Genomic DNA, 20,982 nt, shown 5'->3' with positions numbered 1-20,982 from the left:
CCCACCAATAGGAGCTTTATCTCCTGGAGAATCTGCAAGTCGGTCAGTTGTCACGTTGTGGCTACTTTTAGTTAGTCTAGTTTCGGTACGAGATACGTAAGGTAAGGAATACAAATACGGGATTGTTAAAAGGTTGGCTGTGTAGAGGGCACTTGAACGAAAAGAATTAAAGCCAAACAATTGCAGCTATTCTATCGCCGGAGGCATATTTCCCTCTGTTTTACATGCTTAGGTAAAATATAGAGGCCAGTTTAATAGGGAGTTTAATTGTGCATTCTCTTCGTCATCGGCCCAACAGATAGATACCATCAATTTTGGAGACCCGGTGGTGAACTTTTACCCTGTACTACAGCGCCATATTTGCCCGTCCTGACCTCCTATCATTAGATAGATGGATTACTGCCACATAGCCATAGTCCCTCTCATATAATCCTCCGCATGATTTTATTGTCTTGTGATTATCGAGCTTGCTACATTTTTTTAATCTCCTTTAATCTCTTTGTCTTCTAAGTTCTTGTAAAAAAGAACCTGGTGCCGCCCTAGCCGGGTTTAGCGACCCTCCCAGTCGGGGATAGTGCCAATACTGCCGCACGTCGTGGAGCGCTCGACTATAAATGGACGATTTACTTCGCATCTCGATTTGTATTTTCTTCGCGACATCCCAAAAGGTATGTGCTCTCATTAAACCTCTCACCATCGGATACAAGGCGAGGTGAGGCTACATCATTCCAAATAAACCATTTGGGGATCTAAAAGGTCATTAATGACCCACAACCAACGCCGAAACCATCAGAACATCCGTAGCAGTTCCAGCACCGCCTTACTTGACCTTAAATCAATTTTTGCGCTTTTAAACTATTCTGTAATTATTCCGGTACTTGAGGATAATCCCTAATCTTCTTCCAACTAAAATCGAATCGGCAGCTCCACGGCTGATAACAATAACGTCAAACGAAGGCCCTACAGTAATAATATCCATATAAACCGGTCGCCGAACCCCAAGTTTGGTTTCCAGATCGCGGAGAACCAGTTTTTTTTTCAGATGACGATCAAGGTCCCAAAGCAGGGTTTTATGCTTTTTCCGCACCGAAAACTAACATAAAGCTGGTTCCAAATTACTTGGGGGCTGTGCGTTGTGGGCCCCCTCAAAAAGGGGGTTGCAAAATCGCGGGTCACGACAAAATCGCGGGTCAGTAAATTTGTTAGGGAATCGCCTACAAAAGTTACTCGTTAAAAAACAATTAACATATATTAACACAATAATAATTAAAAAGGTCCAAAGTAAGGTTATATTAAAGCCGTGATTTGCGTTGTAGATATTTATTTCAGAAGATTTGGGTTAATTGCCGTAAATAGGCCGTTTAAGCGGTTATAAGGCGAGCCGGGTATTTCCAAATCGTTCGTTTTATACCCCGGTATTAACGGCGAAAAACGTTTTTTAAACGGTTTTATATTTTTAAATTAACGAAACGGAGGTAAAATTAATGGTATATATTACGGGAATGGTTGAAAGGGCGTTACGGGTGGAAGGGGTAAGGCTAATTTTAAAAATCGTGATATACATATGCTAATAAAATAATTGGAGTCGGTTTCTACGGTAATATTAATTTGCGTGCCCGTTTTACCATTTAAAATTGGCCTTTTATCGAGGAACCATGGTTGTAAAATTTGAAATTCGGTTTTTTTTTTTTTTTCAGGTCGTTCCCTAATTTCCGGAACGTTTTCCGGTTTAAAGTTTAAATCCTTTAAATACCTTTTTTTTTGTATTTTAACCCCGTTGGGTATACCGTTAAATTTTCGCCAACGTTAAATAGCTTGCTTTTTATTTTTATACCATAAATCTTTGACGAATTTTTTTTGTTGGTAAATATTTGTTTTTTCGATTAGGTTTTATTTGGTTTTGTAAACGGCCCGTATATCCTCCAACATATTGGCGGTTTGGAACTGTTTGTCGTTTAATTTTAATATTATTTTGATTTTGTATCGTAAAATACGTTGCAGGCGTTTTTTTTTGTTATTTTATTTTTAAATAATACGTTACCGGAGGAGGATCGCCTCGTTGGTAACGGCGTATAAATTAGAAAAAGCGTTAATTGTATTTGAATTAAAAAGGTGCGATTTGGCCGCAATACGGTTCGCGGCATATTTGGTTCGGGTAAATCGCTTAATAGTAGGCAGGGCTTTTGGATAACGTAGAGTATTCGTTACGTTGGATAAGCCACGTAATTTGGCCAGTATTTTTCTGCCGTCGATTGGAAATAACCCGGTATTTTGGAAATTGTTAATAACGTGGCCAATTGTAAAAGCTGTTTCCTAATACCGTTACGTAAATAAAAATATATTAGTTTACCGTTAAATTAGTAAACAGATCAAAAACGATTTATTCGGATCGTTATAACGAAATTAAATCGGGTAAATAACGGAATACCGCTTTGGATATGTTTATGTAATACCGCCTGCAACTTTCTTTTTAAATAAGTAAATATTAAAACGTTTATAGGTTGTATAAAATGCGTTAAATAAAGCGGTAAAATGACTATTTCGATATTAAATCTGAGGCAATAATTAAATATTTCCATACCAAAGTGACCGGTAAAGCCGTCGAGAAAAAGCCATTTCCAAATCCGGGTTTTGGCCCGCCGAAAATCTGGCTCGATTTGAGCCGCAATGCGGCTTACAAAGTCGAAATTGGCGTTAAAATTATGCCCAAACCATTTTTTTAACGTAGGAAATCCAATCGATTATACGGTAGCGATTTTTGGCCATAAATACCGGTTAAAATGTTATATTTAGGTAAATATAATTTTTACGTTAAAAAAGCCAGATTTTAACCGCGTAAACATAATATTTGCAGGTAAATCCAAATTAAGCCAATTGTTGGTAGGCTATTTTGTAAAAATATAGAAAAGCGGTAACGATTGCCTAACTGCGTTACCCGTATTTATTAACGTACAGCTTTTACGGTTGGCCGGATCGATATTACGTGGTTTTTTATACCTTTTTTTCGTTACGATTAATACCGGTATCCGGCCATTTCGCACACCGATTTTAATACCGTATTCGTTACCGTTCCAAACCGCTAAAGGCGTAATTCCAAATTTAATCGCACGGGCAACGGTGCGGCGATACCAGCCCTCCACGAAATCGATTTATTATTTAAAATTCAAACGATAGATTTTAACGGGTTATTATTTGGTAAATTGCAATTTTGGGTGCTTTTTAAACCAACGGCCGTACCAAAAAGGTTAGATTGGATTATAAGGCGGTATACGTAATTAACGCATTAAATTGGCCGTAAAAATAACGTATTAATTGGTAAAGTAAGCGTCCAATTTATTAAATTGCATAAAATAGGCAACGAAGGTTTGGTTTTTAACCGCGGTTAACGTTGAAAACCGCCTAACGCGTTTTGTTAATAATTCCGGTTTGCTTTGCGTTTAAAGGGTTTAAATATGCCGTTAAATATTCGAAAACGCGTAACGGTGCCTGTTATAGTACGCCCGTAACGTTTCCGGGTTAAATTTAGCCCCCCGTATAAAATACGATTTAACGCGGTAAATTTTAAGATATTTAACGTATTGGCGGGCAGCCGAGATAGTTGGAAATTTACGCGATTTTATAATATTAATAAAAATGCGGTAAGTGCAATTGTGGTGTTGTTGAATCGGATTGCACCTGCATGCAGTTATTTTGTTAACGATTTTCTAGCTAAAAAACTAGTGAGTGGTGACCCGCGATTTTGTCGTGACCCGCGATTTTGCAACCCCCTTTTTGAGGGGGCCCACAACGCACAGCCCCCAAGTAGATACAGCTTTTACTGCCTGGTTAACGCCCCAATCGCCTGTGGATACCGGGAGAAGAAATCGTGATTAAAAAGCAAGATTTCTTGCTTGTGTACATAAAAAAAAGGCATGGTGTAAGGTCCGAGTTATAATAGTAAAATGTGACAAGTTACATTTCAGCATAAAATGTAAAAATGAAACGGCAGACTTTGCGGAATCGAGCCTCTGTATCATCCGTAAGCCAAATCCGGCGAAACTTTCTAATAAATAATTTAGGGTCTATTTTAATTAACCCTTATAACGTTTTCCCAAAAGCCGTAACGTCGTTCGCCAAAAAAAACGCTTCTGTCCCGGAATTTCCACAACCTCAATATTAATGGATGTGAAAAAAATCAGGCTGTCTGGTGGTAAGTTTAGTTATAACTTTCCTTACTAAATTGCATCGCACGAGCTGGTACATGTGTTCAAAACATGGGGGCAATTCTTCCTTTTCGGGGTAAAACAAAGCTTTTATCTGCTTTGAATTATCCATCGCGTTTGGACCGCCCATATTATATGCGCAACGAGCTGAGGAGATATTGGATCCAAGCTCAATAATATCAGAAAGGGAAAAGTGGCGATCCACTGCTGAAAGTTGGCTTTTCGCCGTTCTCCAAACATATTTCGTTTGTTCCTAAGGCAGAAGTTTTCGGTTGGAAAATAACGTGTATCTCTGGATTATAGAGAATTTCCAGAAAGGACCAAGTATTGTCACGAATTAGACACTGCGAATGAAGGCAAATGCTAGTATAACTAGATTATAATTGAACTACCAGTTCCACACTGTTCGGACCGGATATTACGTTTGTCTCGGAAAACTCGAATGTTAGAAATGTCCTGTTGCTCTTATCGATCCATTAACTCACTCCTTGCTTTTTAAACTTAATATTCTTCCGAAAATGAACCTTTCCTTTTTATTACTCTGTTTACAGCGACTATCCCCGTTGTAGCTACCGGTAATGCGCTGGCGGCGCAAACAAGTAAGTCCGACCGTATGAATGGCTGTATCATGAGCATCAAACAGTACTCCACGGATCCAGAGGAGCTTCAGAAGTTCTGTAAGTTTGAATGCAACAAGCCGGTTGTACCAGCCTAACACCTCCGTTTAACATTTCGGTTTTTATTCGAAAAGCTGGGCAAGGTTCACCTTTCAACTATATTTCAATATGACACCCGGCAGATAAGGGTATACAATTTAGAATGGAACAATTAAATTTGGTTTAAATTATTTTTTCCCAAAGTCATTTTGAAAGTTGGTCTGATTGTAGTATGCACTGATAATGGCAAGTTTGGTTGGTAACATTCTGTATTTCTAAGTAGTGGCAGGAACAATGGAAAAAATAGGCGAAAGCAAAAAAAAGGAAATGTAGAAAATATAACCTAATAAATGGAACATAAGAGAGGGAGAAATAAAAATAAAAGGAACTCAAGAAATACAGAATGGTAAGAAAAGAAAAAACAAGAAAAAAAAGGGGCGAGTATACACAGAAAAGAAGATTGGGAATATAAATTATAGGGAAAAAATAGGTTAATTCCATGGGACGGGATCCTTTGAGATTCACACCGCAGATGCCGAGCCGGACAAGAGGCAGCCTGACGCCCACCTCGAGCGACGACCTTCGGGAGCCCATGGCAGCTTTGGCAACTTGGTCGTCCGCGCCGGGAATGTCAAGTTGCAGACGCCTCGGGCCATCCCCGCGCCGAAGTCCAGGCCGACGTGGGCTTCGCAGCGATGCCAGAGGGAGATGATGTGCAGGGATGACAGTGGCAGCATACGGTTGGTGAGCACGCGCTCAAGCAAGGGAAAGAGCAGGTGTCAGAGCTAGTGGTACGTAGTTGTCATTATTAACAACCAGGAAGGATGACTACTAGCCCAAACTTTGACAGACATCTAGTTCCACACTGTTTAGCACCCTCCTTTGACGATTTCTGAAGCAATAGTTATGCCTTGGGGAAAGAGGCGGCGATTCGCATAATTTCTATGCCAAAGGCAAAAAAGTTCTTCTTAGGTTCTACACCAGGTCTCAGGAAAAACAGCATATTTGTACACAATCATGTCGGTATTAAAAGTTATGGCACATTATACTAGTCATATCACACGTACATCAATCCGACAGCTCCCGGTAGATTCCATCGTTTCTAATTTACCCAGAATCAGCTCAAAATGGGCTGGACGAGTTGCTAACGCCGCTGTAGTAGTTGATAAACTTGAAAATCTCCGTGTGCCAGACCAGGCTGTTCTCGGGCTTGGTGACCCAGTGGTTCTCGTCTGGGAAGTTTAGGAACTTGCTGGGAACTCCCTTGACCTGGAGCAGGTTGAAAAGCATCACACCCTCGGACACGGGGAGACGGTAGTCGAGGTCGTTGTGAACCACAAAGTGCGGCGTGGCCCAGTTGTCAATGTAGCGTAGCGGGTTCCAGTCGTAGTAGGGCGATCCGGGCTGGTTGGACGACGCATTGAAGGGACCGTTAAAGTCGTGGTTCATGAACCAAAGCTCGTCTGTCGCGTACTGGTTGAGAGTCGAAGTGACGCCATCATGGGTGACAAGCGCCTTGAACTCACGGCCTAATGGTTGACCTTGGATCTGTCATGATATATATAGTGTGAGTGCTTGCAAGTGACAGTAGTAAGGTAATGCTAAACCAACGCTACTAAGAAAAGATAGAAACTTACGTAGTTGGTCATGTAACCACCGAAGCTTGCTCCCGCCTCGATTCCATTCTCGGTGTCGACGTAGTCCAGGTTATCCCTGACATATTCCCAAGCGTGCACCTGGAAGAGAAAATGTTAGCTCAAAACCCACACAAACATACAGACACCAGATAGTACTCACAATATCCCAGTACACAGTTCCCCATCGTCCTGACACGGCGTCGGTCAAGTTCTGGCCGAAGCCAGTCGACGCGGTCGGGTTGGGCGCAACGACAACGTAGCCCTGATCGGCCCAGACCTTAAAGTTCCAGCGTGTGCTCCAACTGTTGCTGTGCGCTCCCTGCGGACCGCCGTGGGTAATGAAAGCCAAAGGGTACTTCTTTGTGCTGTCAAATCCGGTGGGGTGAATCACCCAAGCCTGCTGCTTGTTCTCGGTGGTGTTGCTGCTGTAGTAAAACTCGGATACGTCGGCGGAAGTGAGACCAGCAAGCTCCGAATCGGCAACGTTGGCCTGGAAGTAAACCTTGGTGGAGCCGTTACCCGCGCCCGACACCGTTTGAATGTCCCGACTCGACCAGATCTTGGAGTCTGAAACAAGCACAGAGCCATCCGGAAGTGGGTAGAATCCAGCAACGTAACCCTCGTCGGTGATGTTCTTGGGTACGTACGAATCACCAGCAGTGACCGGTACCGCAAACACCCTAGAGCGACCCAGGTCTGCCGCGTCGACAAATATGGTCTCGCCGTCGTGCGACCACTTGGTCGACCCTGGTGACCTATCCCAGTCTCCAGCCAGCCTGGTGACGTTGAAGCCCTTTTCCTTGTCACCGTTGGCGTCGGCGAAATATAGGATGGCACGATCGGATTCGTAGTTGATGCCGTTCATCTGCACATATGCAACCTTGCTGCTGTCGGGCGAGAAAAAGGGGCTGGCAGAAGCGCCCTCAGCCTCAGGGTACTTGGCGCTGCCGCGAGGGTTGATGGGGACAGCATCCTTGGCGGTGCCAGTGAAAGGGACAAGGTAGATCTGGGTGCTTGTCGTGTTGGCAAGGGGAAGTCCTATATCCTTGGTCATGAAAGCGACCTTGCTTCCATCTGGGGAGAGCTCATAATCACTAGCACCGTTGAGATCGTAGGGGCTCTCAGCACAAATAACGTCGCATATTCCAGTGACGTAGTTGGTGAGGTTTCCAGAGAGGGAGTAGCCGCTGCTACCGGACTTGAGGACACCTCCGAAAACGGCATTTTTCTGAGGGGTCAACCAGTAGTCCTGAATGATGGTAGTGATGTTAGTAAAGACCAATTGCATTCATAGTCTCAAGGATAGTATTTACCCAGTGACGAGGATATAGCTCCGTGTAAATGTTGGCTGAGCTCCTCGCCTTGGTGGCAAGCTGCTCGTTGTAGACAGTCCCGTTAGGGTACGCCTTTGCGGTGAGCAGGAAATTTATGTCACCCGAAGAAGTGCGCGCCGCTTTGAGTCCGGAGTAGGGAGCCGGTAGGGAGGCCACCAAGGTAGCATTGGTCGGCGAGTGGAGATCCGCAGAATACAAGCTGACACCTCCATCCTCTTCAGCATTGGTGCCATTGAGGTATATGATGCTAGTCGGGGTCGGACCGGCAAAGACGACCTCGGAAATGTCGGATCCATTCTGCCAAACAGAGATGTCACCGGTCTTGAGGTCCAAAATGTTCCACCAGCTCCGTCGTGAACCCGAGTCGAAAGAGTATTTGCTGACCGAGAAGAGAGCAAATTCCTGGAATTGGTTAGTCAAGAGTATAGACCATGTGAAAACAACAATTGACCAGTTCTAGACTCACTCCTGACGGATTGGGCACAGCATCGGAATACCGGTTTGCTGACAGCATAGCCTCTGGGGTAATAGCCCAGGCGACGGGCAGGGCGACCGCCGCCAACAAGCTCCTGGTGACATGCATGATTGACAATTCGACAAGGATCGTCGGAACAAGCAATGCTCAAGACAGCCAAGGCGTAAGAAGCTGTAGGATCATACTGGGCAAAGCTGGGCAGAGGCTTCGAGCTTATATCGTCCAACCCGTTGCTAACATCGTCATCGGTGCGGAGACTATTGGCAGTTGGTACCTTACTAGTCTAGAATGGAAATTTGTTCATCCCGCAATTGAGCCGGCGAGCGGGGTCGTAAGCATGCATGGCGCAAGCGAGTCCAGACCCAGAGGCGTAAGAAAGTTGATAGCTGTTGGTTCGTTCGGATGGTGCTTCGTCATGAATAATAACGACCTTCCTTTTTAGGGTTGCATGGGCCGATTGGTATTGTGGATGAGCGTTATTATTTGTTGCGGATCGAACCAACGAAGTACCTTGCATTTGTGGATAATAGACCATGTCGAGCATGGGTGATATTGGTGTCACCATGGCACAGATGAGGGGTATGGATGATCAAGGTCTTTCTGGGTCTATATGTACGAAGTAAAGTCAAACTCGTATTTTGTGTACGGAGTACATGGAGCATTGGAGAGGCTGGGAAGCTGCCGAATCATCCGACGACGGCAACAGTACCCGGTTTGTCCGGTGTTCATCCTATCTTTTGGCTTCATGCCCGGTTGCCGGGTGGATTGAACCACAAGGTCGGTAACCATTGCACTTTGGTTTCCAAACATCAGTGAATCTTTGTAGCGATTTTAAATGCGATGAACTGTCATCATGTGAGAAATTCGGTATATTAGAGTTTGAACCTGTGGGCACTGGAAAATTGTACCACAGTAGATGACTGGCATAAGGTTTCTCCGATGTGGAGTGTCGGAACATAATTTAGGTTTCAATACTGGAGAAATTGCACACAGAGTGTCCCGTACGTGAAGAGAATGAAGAGAAAGAAGAGAAGGACCTTGAGAATGCAACTGTGCGGCTGGATGGTTACTTCTGGAAGGTCAATAAACAACGTTTGATAATGAGTTTGGTATTTGGTTAACTTGGAAAATCTTGAACCGTGGACTGTGCTTAGATTGGAATTGAGTTTTTTTTTTTTCGCGCCCCGCTTTCAGTGACGCCAGGAACGGCCCCCATCACGCCACTGATCCATTGTCGTGCCTGCCAAAGCAAAGCAAAGTTTAGATGGCATTTCATGGACCATGGAGATTATCTTATCTTATCGATCTAATCACGTGCATTTATGTGTACCTGCCCACAGTCCTGCGACACTACCTTTTCATCGGTAGATCTCCATCCGACGAGATTTTGATGGACCGACGGACTTGATTATAGTATCCGGCCATACTAGACTAGACTAGTTCCCATACAAGACTGGTTCTTGTATACTCATATCAGTCTTGGCCGCCAAGGTCCCAGCCCTACCCCTAAAGCCCAGCCAAGCTTTAAACCAGCTCCTATCTCGCGGCATGCTATCTATCTGACATCCGTTTCCCCGCACTCGGCACTTCCAAGCTCTGGGCATTCACAACCACTCATCAACCATGGGCGACTCTTCGCCGTCGGCCGCTGAGCGGCAGCCACTCCTCGGCCCTCTTCAACCCTCATTCTCGGCCTCGTCGTCAGGAAGCACAATAGCAAGCTCTCATCCGAGGCCGCCCAGCATGTTGGCCAGTCTCAAGCGCCGCCTCGCCGTCTCGGACGACTCCGAGGTACACCATGGCTTCCGCACTACCCACCTCATCAACCCGGACATAGCCCCCATGCCCCCTTCGCGCCGGATCTGGGGTCGGCCGCAGTACCTCGCCTTCTTTGCCATTGCCCAGTTCACCATCACCGCTTGGGCCGCCAGCGCCGCTATTCTTGGGTTGGGTCTCGCAGTGTGGGAGGCGGTCGTGGCTCTCTTCGTCTCGCAGGTTTTCGTCGTCACCGTCGCCACCGCCACCGGCTGGGTCGGTGGTGAGTGGCACGTCGGCTTCACCGTCTTCCAGAGGATCATCTTTGGTCAGCTGGGAAGCTACATCGGCATCGCCATCCGCGTGACCCTCTCGGTGGTATGGTACGCCAGCCAGGCTTGGCTCGGGGGCTTGTGCGTTACCGCCATGATAAGCTCCTGGAGTAGGGACTTTCTCGAGATGCCAAACACTTTTCCCGAGAATGCACACGTCGCCACCCGTGATTTCGTCGGCTTCGCCGTCTTCCAGCTCATCAGCGTCCCGCTCATGTGGTTCCGTCCAGAAGTCGCCATCCGACCTGTCGCCATCGCAAACTGCGTGACCTTTTGCGTCATGCTTTCCATCACCGTCTGGACCTGCCACACCGCCGGCGGCGTGGGCCCGTTGATCCGCGCTCCTAGCCCGCCATCCCCTGACCGAGCCTGGACCTGGTTCTACGCCATAACCAGTGGCATCGGAGCCATAAGCGCCGGCATTCTAAACCAGGCAGACTTTACCCGCTTCGCCAGGCGGCAGGGCAACCAGGTTCCGGGACTAGCCTTTGCGACGTTTGTTCCGGGAACAATGGTCCCGTTGATGGGAATCCTGACGGCGAGCGCGAGCCTGGTGGTCTGGGACGGCCAGCCACCGTTTTGGAACCCGCTATACATTGTTATACAGTGGATGGTGGACGACTACACAGCGGGGAGGCGCGCGGCGGCTTTCTTTTGCTCCCTCGGGCTGGTGTGCAGTCAGCTGGCCGAGAATATCATGGGCAATGGATACGCCGCCGGGATGGACCTCGCGGGTCTGTTCCCGCGTTATATCAACATCCGCAGAGGCTGCATGATTTGCGCAGCACTGTCTTGGGTCGTACAGCCGTGGCTGTTTTACAACACTTCGTCCGTGTTTGTGGCCACAATGGCGTCCTTCTCGGTCTTTCTGGCCCCTTTGACTGGAATAATGCTGGTAAGTCAGCTGTGCTCTTTTATGAAGTTTTTATGTTGATGCAGACTAACCCCACTCTCTAGACCGACTACTTCCTCTTGCGCAAGCAAAAGATTGAACTTTCTCAACTGTACACCCTCGAAAAAGACGGAAGCTATTTTTTCACATACGGCTTCAACCTGCGGGCGATACTGGTGTGGATCTTTTGCTTTGTCCCGGCCGTGCCTGGCATGGTTGGTCGGCTGAACCCAAACATCAGCATCCCTGATGGCTTGGTCAAGTACAACACGGGAAACTACTTTTTCGGTACGTCAGGCCCTCAGCTGATGAATTTTGTATCCGCCAGAATGCTCACCGTCGAATTTAGGTTTCTTCTCCGCTTCCCTGATATACTACGTCGTCGTGCGTTTATTCCCGCCCAAGAATCTGGGCTTTGCTGATCCCGTCGACATGTACGGCACCTTTACCGAGGAGGAGGCCAGGAGGAAGACCATCGCGCCCTTTGAACCGGCGGACCCTAACGCTGGGCCGGCGAAGCTCGACGAGGCTGCAGATGCGCCGGAAAGTAGCAGTCGGGCGGCTGCTCGAGCCGTATACGGTGAAGAGTAGCGATTGGGTTGGATTTGTCAGACTAGTGTAGAAACAGTCCTCTGCGCAATTTATCGTCATCTGTGCTCGTTCTAAGAAACCCAGGCGCTGAAAAATGAACCCAAGGACCAAACAAACCAGCGCTCAACAAATGCAAATAACGTCAATGCTAGACTAAGCCAAAGCACATGCCAAGCAAGCACACATTTAAGCAACCATGAAAACGAAACACCGAACAAACCCGCGAGAGTCGCTCTTAATCCTTGGTGACATACAGATAAACAACCGGGCTCTCCCCCGGCAGCCCACTTCTCGTCTTATCCCATCCGACCTCCTTGAGAGTCTTCTTGCAGCTGTCGCTGTCGTCCCCGTTGAACTGCATTCCCTTATACCACTTGCCATTGCCCGCAGGCAGCACCTCCCAGATGTTGTTGAGTCGCGGGTTGGAATTGGAAGCTCCAAAGCCCTTCATCAGCTGTGCGATTGTAATGTTGGTCGGGACGTGAGCCGCCGTGAATTCGATGTGCGTGCCCGGAGGCAGCTGCCACGGTGCATCTGGGCCTGTACGCAGAAAGTGTATCTTGGTGTGCTCGGGTGGGAAAAAGTAGCTGTATCCCGGCTCACAGCCTACACCTCCTGTGCTGTTGGTCATGTTGGCCGAAGGCGCACTCCCGTCCAGGATGGGATAGGGGTAGGGAGGTCGCCCGCCTGGTGTCATGACTGGCCGTGGGTAGCCTTGTCCGCCATATGGGTTAAAGGGCTGCTGAGCAATGCCGAAGGGCATTATAACGGGTGCGTTTGGAGCACAGTAGCCGAAACCACCAGGTTGTTGAAACTGCATCGGCATATTGGCATAAGGACCTGGTTGGCCATACATGCCACGTCCATACATGTAGTTTGGTGGACCACCGCCGTCTGGACCCCAGCGGGCATTGAAGCCACTGCCAGAGTAGGCCATGGTGGCCTGGTGGAACTGAGGCAGTACAGGCGGGGGAGGTGGACCGTTGACGGGAGGCAAGGGGGTGTTGGCTGATGCTGTTGCCGAGCGAGCGGCAGTGGGTGTGGAGGCAGTAGGTGTTTGTGCTGGCTGGGCTGGTGAAGCTGCTGGTCGAGATGGCGTGGGTGGGTGCGTGCGTGCTCGAGACTGCGAACGCGAAGTACGACCTCTATTCGATTGGTCCGACATTTTATCAGGTCAAGATCTGGGTATAGCAGGCAAGGTGTTAAAAGCTGCTTGGCTATAAGAGAGTGCTTCGGCTTACCTGAGGCTAGTTCAATTGGCAGGAGTCCAGACAGGAACCCACTGTGCAATGTAAGGGTTGAAAACAGTACTCCAGCGACCTTGTCTCTGGCTCACGACTGATGGGTGTCGACCGTGAAAAGACGAGTTGAAGGCTTGCTGAGCAGAAATATATGTCGGCTCAGGGGTTGGAGGAGGAGAGCGCCTTGCAGGTACTGGGTTTGTACGAGACTGTACAGGGACAGCTGTAGTAGCCGATGTAGGTCGCACAACTACTGGACTATCTGGACGGGTGACGTCGACAACTTGACTGTTGATAATATCGTAGGTTCGCTGACCGACCTTGTAACCACGAATGCGAACGTTTGAGAGGTCGTCACTTGGGTGAGGAAGTTGACCTATATCCAGGTTAGTTAAAAAGTAGGGAGGAATCGAGCCAAGGCTTTAAATATTGCTTGGAAAAGAGTCGAGTCACTAGACTACTCAGGACATGCAGTCAATAGGTCACTAGCTTACAGTGACGACACAACAGTCACGTTAGGCTGTGTAGCCAAGGTTCAAGTAACAAAATGTACGACAGTAGCTTACCCAAAGCAGCCCACCGAGGAGGTAGTGGTCCGTTGTCGTACTGTCTTGTGGAATGGCTGTAGCCGCGCTCACAGTCTTGCGAGATAAAAATTTCCTTGTGCCAAACCTCGTTGTTGTCGACGTCAAAAAAACCACAGACAATGAGCCAGGCCCAGTAGCGGCGAGGAGTAGCAATGGAGAGAAAGTACTGGCCAATGATGCACTTGACTGCTGGGTAGGGAAACCTAAGGTCTGGGGTGAAAGGAGGTGATGAATAAGAGTGTGATTGAGCTGTGGGCCGTTGGCCGCGAGGTTGGCGATCCAGTTTGTTGACACGAGACACGGCAGTGCCTCGTAGTTCTCGAAGACTTGGGTAGGTTGAGCTGTGCAGGATCAGCAATCATCGGTGGTTGTAATGGGTGAGAAGAAAGATGCAGAAACGGCTGGGAGGATCCGTAGTTAATATGCTTGCGAACAGGATGTGACTAGACTAGATAGATAACACGAGCAAGACAGTGACCAAGAGCTAGACAGCAGCGAGGTAGGAAAAAATTTTCCCCTCAAAGTTGGGATCAAATTCTCCAGTCACTGTATGAGACTTGACAAATTCACCCATCGGTTGTTTGATAGTGGAATGATTTCAAGTGCCGGACATGTACCCCTGAATCACCCTCAACTCAGTATTCATGCGAGCAGAGACAAGTTGGTTGAATGGTGTTTACAACCAGCCGTGTCTGATCTGGTGTCCAAGATCCAGTGACAGTCATAATTGTCAACTTGCGCCTGAGGGTAGCCGATGAGTCACCCTTTGTTGTCCTAGACTGCTTTAGATGGCCCTGTGAACATCTAGGCAGAGATTTGGCATGGGTGGCATATGAACCCGACAGCTGGCGCGACTTGCCCAAAGGTGTAGGAATATCGTCGGCGTCGTTGTTGCAACTCTTGGATTGGCATTTTCAGATCGAGTGAGGCCTTGAATAAACCAATTGCGATATAGATGTTTGGTTTGAACATCATGGCAACCAAAAGGATGAACAGGAGGCCAGTTCAAACCTGTTGTTTGAAGCGAGTTGTGGGCGGGATGATGATAGTCTTTCTCATGTCCAAGCTTCGACCATCGTTTCTTGGTCCTGTAGCCAGAATACCGGATAGGAGTCGTAATCCTTCGAAGGTTACTGTCACAACACTCATGTGCGAGCTGCATCATGAGCAGCAAGTATTGCTTCGACAAGTGCCGACAGTGCCGACAAGCGCCGAAATGCATCACCCGGTGGTGCCTACCCTCTCGTCCCTCACGGCCTCCCTTTTAGAAGCACGCCTCTTCTCCATGTCGGCAATCAGATTCTTCAGGTACACTTCTGACTGCACGCTCTGACTGTACTCGACGGCCGTCCACAACCATACGTTTCTCCTGTCGGCATCAGCCCCCGCCGCAAGCAGCGTCCGAAGCACCAACATGTTCCCTTTACTGCTGGCGTAGTGTAGTGCCGTGTTCCCCTCAAGATCAGCCTGACGTACCGCGTCGTACGCCCCACCGGGAACGTACGTCAGTAGGATCTGTAGACAGGTATCATGCCCACCCAGGGCGGCTTCCATGACAGCGTCGCGTCCGCGGCTGTCGCGGCGGTGGATGACGGATGGGTCGGCCTCGGCGATCGCGTGCACGACCTCTGTGTGACCAGCAGCGGCGGCCAGCATCAACGCGGTTTGGTGCTGCTCGTTGAGGGCGGGTCCGATGGCGTGCGACTCGTGACCGAGGGACAGCAGAAGGCGCACGATCTCGACGTGACCTAGCTTGGCGGCAAGGTGCAGGTTAGAGTTGCCAGCTTCGTCGCGAGGGCCGGTCAAGTCGGGATTGTGAAGGAGGTTCGGGTGCGAGCGGAGGATACGGCGGACCAGGAGGGCATCGTCGGCGCGAATGGCTCGGCGGATGCGTAGATGAGGGTCGATCCTAGACGATGAGAAAGATTAGCCTTGCTGCCTTGCTGCCTAGGGGTTCTGAGGGGTCAGCACTTGAAGCTCGTTGCTCACATTTTCCTGATTGATTCCTCGGAGTTTCTGCTCAATTCCATTAGGCTTCAATGAACCATGGTAAGATGAAAGCCGGACATAGCCTTTTCCAGAGGTAAGACCTCGTGTGGTCTGGGCTGTGCCGCCGTCATTGGGTTAGCGCAAGGTCTGGTGTATCATGAGGGGTTTGTCTGTTGTAGTGTGAACCGGACTGGAATCCTAGGATTACATCATCGCAACAATTGCTAAGCATCGCTCAGTAACGGTTTCATCACGTGACAGTGTAGACCAATGAACCTACTTTGCAAGCCGACACCGGATGCAAGCCTTGTAGTTTGTGGTACTTATTTTGAATCTGTAAGCATTATCCGATCGGTTGGTAGTCAAATGCAAGCCATTCCCCCAGGTCGTAATTTTCCACTTCAGGAGTACAGTTCTCGGGCTCATCTTCCTACTGGCAAATACCCTAACCCTGAATGGCATCAAGGCCTGCATATTATGCTTATCCATTCAACAAACCACGATTTCCCTACCTTTCTCTCACTTTGTTTAGTAGTAGTTTTTCCTATTTTAGCTAGCTATTTAAGTCCGCTGCTGTCAGTAGGGCTGCAGAAATTGGTTGGGTTATTTGTGGTTGACTCTGTTGCAAGGAAGACCTTGACAGGAGAGTTATTTCAATCGTCTCGGTGGTAAGCGAAAGCATAATAAGAACGGCATTTTTAAGTGGACTGGAATAGAATTTTGAACAGACACCCACTCACCTGGTATAGATCTTCACTTATAACTTATTACGAGAAAATACATGGAAGATTTTCCTCCTTACCTTGAACAAATACCCAGCCACAACCCTGTTGATGCGGGATACATACATAGTAGTAGAAGCCCTAATGATAGTTAGTTCCTTGGTAGTATCTGAATCAGTCAGTGGGGTAAACAAGTCAGTAAAGACAATAGCAGCGATCCAATAGATCCAGAAAATTCCCAATGCACACTGCTGTACTTTTGACATTACTAAGTCCGCTCGGCATGACCGAGATACTTATGTTGGACGCCTATTCATGGTCAACCCTAGCAGACTGCTTCTTAAAACTAAACACAGATTTGCAGGGACCAAAACTTTGGCTTTTTGCGGTCCAGCCAAGCAAAGATCTGGCTCGTGGTTTGTGGTTACCAATAGGGCTTTGGTGGCGGATTTATTATAGTGGATACGGCGGGCATGCAGTGTTGTCCGGGGAATCTCTAATGCATGTTTGTCTTCTTAATTTGGGTTCTCTGTATGTGCTTTCAAGGCAATTCTGAGTCGGACTAGACTGCGGGTGAATCCTAATTGTGATATTTTCATGGTCCTAGTCGCCTGGGATGAACATGGAATGATTTTTTTTTTGGCATCTAGAGCTGTGAGATGCAGAGTTTTCACATTCCTATCAACACAACATTTACGAAGTACATATTTAGTAAATCTAACGGGCGACTAAGGCGATCTAAAAAGGTCTGTCATGGTTATCCCTGATCGGACAGGACGTTGAAAGCCTTTGTGCATACAAATACTTTCCTATATTCCACTCCAACATGTCGACAAACCAACTTGAAAATTAATTATTTGACCAACTCGAACTCTCACACTCGCTTCAGTAATTCGTTGACTAAAGTCTTACATGGTTTTGACCACGGGATACTATACGTCTACATAACCACTTACTTCGCTCAGGATACACTAGAAGATATTTCAATATGCGCATCCTTTCAGTTGCGTTGTTAGCTTTCTTGCTACAACCAGTCGTCCCTGCTCCTACGCCGGAACCACTTGTTGACTCTATTGTTACTCCCAGCATCGTTCTTAGCGGTGTAGCTCTGGGGGTAAGTTGCACAAACATGCTTCACAACCTTGGCAAAGCTCAGGTAAGCTGAGCGCCGGCTAGAACATTATCATCCAGATGAATTTTGTGTTTTGTTGCTGACGGCAACCTTGTTACCTCTAGTGCGACCACGTCAGAGATGCCACCAGAACTTGGTCGACAAGTCTCGAAAAAACCATTGGAAAGATTAGGAAGATCGAGCCCAACAATGACAAGGCTTACGAATTAGAAGAAAATCTTAAAGCCATAACCTATCAGTTAGCTGATACCGCAAGGAGTTCGAAGCCACCAATACTCCCGGTTTCCGGCAGTTTGGTCGAAGCCTACCAGCGCCTTTCTGATACACTGAGGGGATACAATCAAGAGGCAGATGCAGAATTGAAAAGACTCAAGGACCGGAACAGAGGGAACCAAGGTAACAATTTCTTATCTTGGCCAGAGGGGGACGCCCTCGAAGCCGGTCTCAGAACGCCATCGTCTCCCAATTACTGGTCTTCAAAGAGCCGTTCGTCGCCAAGCTCATCAAGCCCATCATCTCCCCGCTCTGGCGTATATAAGGATGTTGATTTGAAGAATGTCGGCAACCGTCTTGGCGGTTTTAAGTCTGCCAGCTGGGGTTCTAGGAAAAAAGAACAGTCTTTACTGCCGATTCGAAACGGAGATTAGCTCATGCAGGTGGATACCACTTTATAATTGGATAAACCCGGGCTGCTTCATGCTGTGAAGAGGATGGCTTCGCGGGTAGTATGGATACAGACTGAGGGAAGGCTGTTCAGTGATGGATTTTATGGTTTGGTAATTTGATTTTTTTTATGTTTATTTGTTTAGTTCATGATTTGTCAACGGCTGAGTAATTTTACATATAGTGAGATCTGCTTTTGATACACGCTCCGTCCAGGTAAAGCCCAGCCAGTTCAGGCATTTTGCACTTGATAGAAAGATGCATGCTCATATTTCAATAACCATAGTCCGAGTGTATAGTACCTTGGTAAAGATCCAAGGTCTCAACCCAAAACTGAGAAGCTAGATGAACTTGAAGGTTCAACACATGGCTAAGCAGATCAAGTGAGTGAATTCCTCCGAATCCGGATTATCCATATACCGAAGAGCCAGATCATTCTGGTCAAGCTCAAGCATGGCTTCAACTACGTCAGGTGATTCAGGCTCAAATGGAAGAGAGCCCTGTGCCACTCCTAGTCCTCCCTCTCGAGTGCCTTCCCAATCGGTCAACAGTCTGTCACCACCAATACCTTCCAGGAAGCTAAAAGTCGAAAGACCTCAGGCATCCACAACCAGAGACGTAATGTCGTTTTCTCGTCAGCATTCCGCAATCTTTTCCAGTTTGATATTGCCACTTTCAGTCATACCCCTCACTTTCGAATCAACCTCAACTGCTACAACAAAACAGATCTTGATACTGCCTCCCAAGTCATCCTTCACTTCTCAGATCACCTTCATCCACTGCTAGAATCAGTCAGAATTTGATAATTTCTACCCTGTGATACTTTATCTCTCGTATTCTCCTTGACGACTGGCACAGTCAATCAAATCTTGATAAGAGCATTCACCTCTCCCATCTCTTCTTTCTTCTGTCCGCTTTCTTTTGCCTCCATCGGTCTGTCTATCCTTCAGCACGAGCATCGCATTGATCACTGATGCCCATCTGATATTATAACTCATACCACAACAAAGATGCGCTCTCCAAGTCAAGATTCATCTGACTGCGAGCTGCGAGGCAGAGAGGTTCAGGTCAACAAGCCGCTGAGACCTGCGCTACCGACGTCGCTTGAAAACGTGAACAACGCACCCGTGTTCACATCTCCTCGGCGCTCGATTGATGATCGTCTGCGAAAGCACGAGAATCAACCAAAGCGAGTGGGCATGGGACTTGTCACCGGTGAGTGGCTCGAAGCAACAAGACTCTTTGCTAAAACTCTTTCCCACTAACATGACACGAAAATAGGATCTCGCGCAGGTTCGAGAACTCATTCACCACATGAATCAGATCGATCTTTGTCACAGCATGGACGACGGTACGCGTCGAGCCACCAATCTGAGAGTCGATCAACGTCTCAAACCCCTTTAAGGAAAAAAACGAATCAAACTCCCAGATCACAAATTCCAAGACGATCTACTACAGCAAAGGCTTCTACCCCATTCAATACAGGCTTCAGTGTTACAAATCCTTCGCCTAGCCAGTTGAGAGTTTCGGAGAACACCAGAACTTCCCAGTCTTTTGACCGGGGCAGTTCACGTATCCCCAGGCTCTCTGTTTCTACGCCTCAATCACCCCGCTCGGATAGCCTTGATGTGGATGTGCGGATCAACGATCACACTCTCGACCCAGTGCTGCCGAACACCACAATAGCTCCTACTCGTTCGATCCAGCCGTCAGATGATGCAAAAGACATCATAATCAGGGCCATCGCCGTGGCCGAGAGTGACATTTCGCGCTATAAGGGATTGGGTCGCACCTTCAACGGGGCTATTGAGCAACTGACGAGTCAGATCATCAGAGATTTTGAGCGTGCAGGCCTGGCTACTATCCAGGTTGCTGCAACTGATGCCGCAGTGAACAGTCAGAACAAGGTCAACTTGGACATTTCTGAGGAGATGAGTAACAAACTCAAAGGTGGACTCTCGCTGCATGAAGATCGCATTATCAAAAGACTCGAGTCACATCACCTGGGGATGAGGAACCACGAGAGCAAGGTCGGCAACGAAATCAAGTCGTTGATCAACAGTCAGATCACGAAGATTATCACCGAGATTCACGAGCTCGGTCGTACCTATCGATCGCATAGGTTGACTCAACGGTCTGAACTTACGCCGCCAACTTCCGAGGCCACTGGATCCTCTGGCAGAAAGAGGCCACGAACTTCGAGTCCCTCCATCGTGGTGGAGAATACCAACAACTGAGAGCAGAAAAAGCAGTGCCATGCGTTGCTGCCATGCACAAGCTCCATATTGTCGTGTTCAATAATTTCTACTGGTCATTCATGCTTCATTTGAATCTTCATCGATTGTTCGTTGTTGTTTCTTTCCCTGACTTGACAAATTGTTTTACAGTCATGTCATGAATTAATTCCACTCTCCATTCTCGTTGTTGATCAAATCATTGTTGTTTTAATGTGAACTTTTCCTACGAATCATCCATGCGGCTTCATTTGAATCTCCACTCACTATTTTTGTTCACGAAAGGCATCTTGTGCAGATGCGATCAGTGTCTTTGTCTCGGTTGTTCATGGTCATTCTTGTGTCGAAATCAACTTCTTCTGTTTGGACTACCCCAACCTCAGGATATCACCTGAATGTACTATTTTGAATTTACTTGGCCAAACCAAGATTTGGCAAGATAGTCATTGATTTGGTGATGGCAAAAGGATGGAGACGATATGCATCGTCAACAACAAATATCTGTCTAGATAGAACTGTAAAAACACCTCTCTGTATATT

The 20,982-nt window shown here is 47.5% G+C and overlaps 6 protein-coding genes across 6 annotated transcripts; 4 read left to right on the top strand and 2 right to left on the bottom strand.

The window, feature by feature from the left end:
* Nucleotides 1-4,830: 4,830 nt before the first annotated feature.
* PgNI_09220 (uncharacterized protein) lies at nt 4,831-5,647 on the top strand (the record flags this gene model as incomplete). Its single annotated transcript, XM_031129207.1, has 2 exons — nt 4,831-4,879; nt 5,391-5,647. 2 exons carry the CDS (start codon nt 4,831-4,833, stop codon nt 5,645-5,647), a joined length of 306 nt encoding a protein of 101 aa, XP_030977740.1.
* Nucleotides 5,648-5,864: 217 nt separating this feature from the next.
* On the bottom strand, nt 5,865-8,555 carry PgNI_09219 (uncharacterized protein). Its single transcript, XM_031129206.1, has 5 exons — nt 8,296-8,555; nt 7,809-8,231; nt 6,656-7,744; nt 6,496-6,594; nt 5,865-6,406 (listed from the first exon to the last, which is right to left on the bottom strand). Exons 1-5 carry the CDS (start codon nt 8,410-8,412, stop codon nt 5,981-5,983), a joined length of 2,154 nt encoding a protein of 717 aa, XP_030978165.1. The 5' UTR covers nt 8,413-8,555; the 3' UTR covers nt 5,865-5,980.
* Nucleotides 8,556-9,927: 1,372 nt separating this feature from the next.
* On the top strand, nt 9,928-11,874 carry PgNI_09218 (uncharacterized protein; the record flags this gene model as incomplete). The annotated part of the gene is made up of 3 exons (XM_031129205.1): nt 9,928-11,286; nt 11,349-11,571; nt 11,633-11,874. 3 exons carry the CDS (start codon nt 9,928-9,930, stop codon nt 11,872-11,874), a joined length of 1,824 nt encoding a protein of 607 aa, XP_030978166.1.
* A 44-nt stretch (nt 11,875-11,918) lies between these two features.
* Nucleotides 11,919-15,854, bottom strand: PgNI_09217 (uncharacterized protein). The gene is made up of 4 exons (XM_031129204.1): nt 15,692-15,854; nt 13,682-15,611; nt 13,116-13,491; nt 11,919-13,055 (listed from the first exon to the last, which is right to left on the bottom strand). The coding sequence occupies exons 1-2, from the start codon at nt 15,730-15,732 to the stop codon at nt 14,924-14,926; spliced, it is 729 nt and encodes a 242-aa protein (XP_030978173.1). The 5' UTR covers nt 15,733-15,854; the 3' UTR covers nt 11,919-13,055; nt 13,116-13,491; nt 13,682-14,923.
* A 1,547-nt stretch (nt 15,855-17,401) lies between these two features.
* On the top strand, nt 17,402-18,192 carry PgNI_09216 (uncharacterized protein; the record flags this gene model as incomplete). Its single annotated transcript, XM_031129203.1, has 2 exons — nt 17,402-17,527; nt 17,650-18,192. 2 exons carry the CDS (start codon nt 17,402-17,404, stop codon nt 18,190-18,192), a joined length of 669 nt encoding a protein of 222 aa, XP_030978174.1.
* A 1,026-nt stretch (nt 18,193-19,218) lies between these two features.
* Nucleotides 19,219-20,445, top strand: PgNI_09215 (uncharacterized protein; the record flags this gene model as incomplete). The annotated part of the gene is made up of 3 exons (XM_031129202.1): nt 19,219-19,423; nt 19,490-19,501; nt 19,667-20,445. 3 exons carry the CDS (start codon nt 19,219-19,221, stop codon nt 20,443-20,445), a joined length of 996 nt encoding a protein of 331 aa, XP_030978171.1.
* Between the last annotated feature and the right edge of the window lie 537 nt (nt 20,446-20,982).

This window comes from Pyricularia grisea (assembly GCF_004355905.1).
Source record: "Pyricularia grisea strain NI907 chromosome Unknown Pyricularia_grisea_NI907_Scaffold_7, whole genome shotgun sequence".
In the NCBI taxonomy this organism is placed as follows: Eukaryota; Fungi; Ascomycota; class Sordariomycetes; order Magnaporthales; family Pyriculariaceae; genus Pyricularia; species Pyricularia grisea.
The sequence above is the reverse complement of the archived record's forward strand: the minus strand, read 5'-3'. Positions and strand labels throughout refer to the sequence as shown.

Excerpts from the sequence above, each read along its gene's own strand:
- PgNI_09219 (XM_031129206.1), bottom strand. The coding sequence starts at position 8,412 with ATGCATGTCACCAGGAGCTTGTTGGCGGCGGTCGCCCTGCCCGTCGCC. Across the intron at positions 8,232-8,295 it reads CTGTGCCCAATCCGTCAGGA|GAATTTGCTCTCTTCTCGGT; the intron begins GTGAGTCTAGAA and ends AACCAATTCCAG. Across the intron at positions 6,407-6,495 it reads GTGGTTACATGACCAACTAC|ATCCAAGGTCAACCATTAGG; the intron begins GTAAGTTTCTAT and ends ATATCATGACAG.
- PgNI_09217 (XM_031129204.1), bottom strand. The coding sequence starts at position 15,732 with ATGGAATTGAGCAGAAACTCCGAGGAATCAATCAGGAAAAT. Across the intron at positions 15,612-15,691 it reads GAGGAATCAATCAGGAAAAT|GATCGACCCTCATCTACGCA; the intron begins GTGAGCAACGAG and ends CTCATCGTCTAG.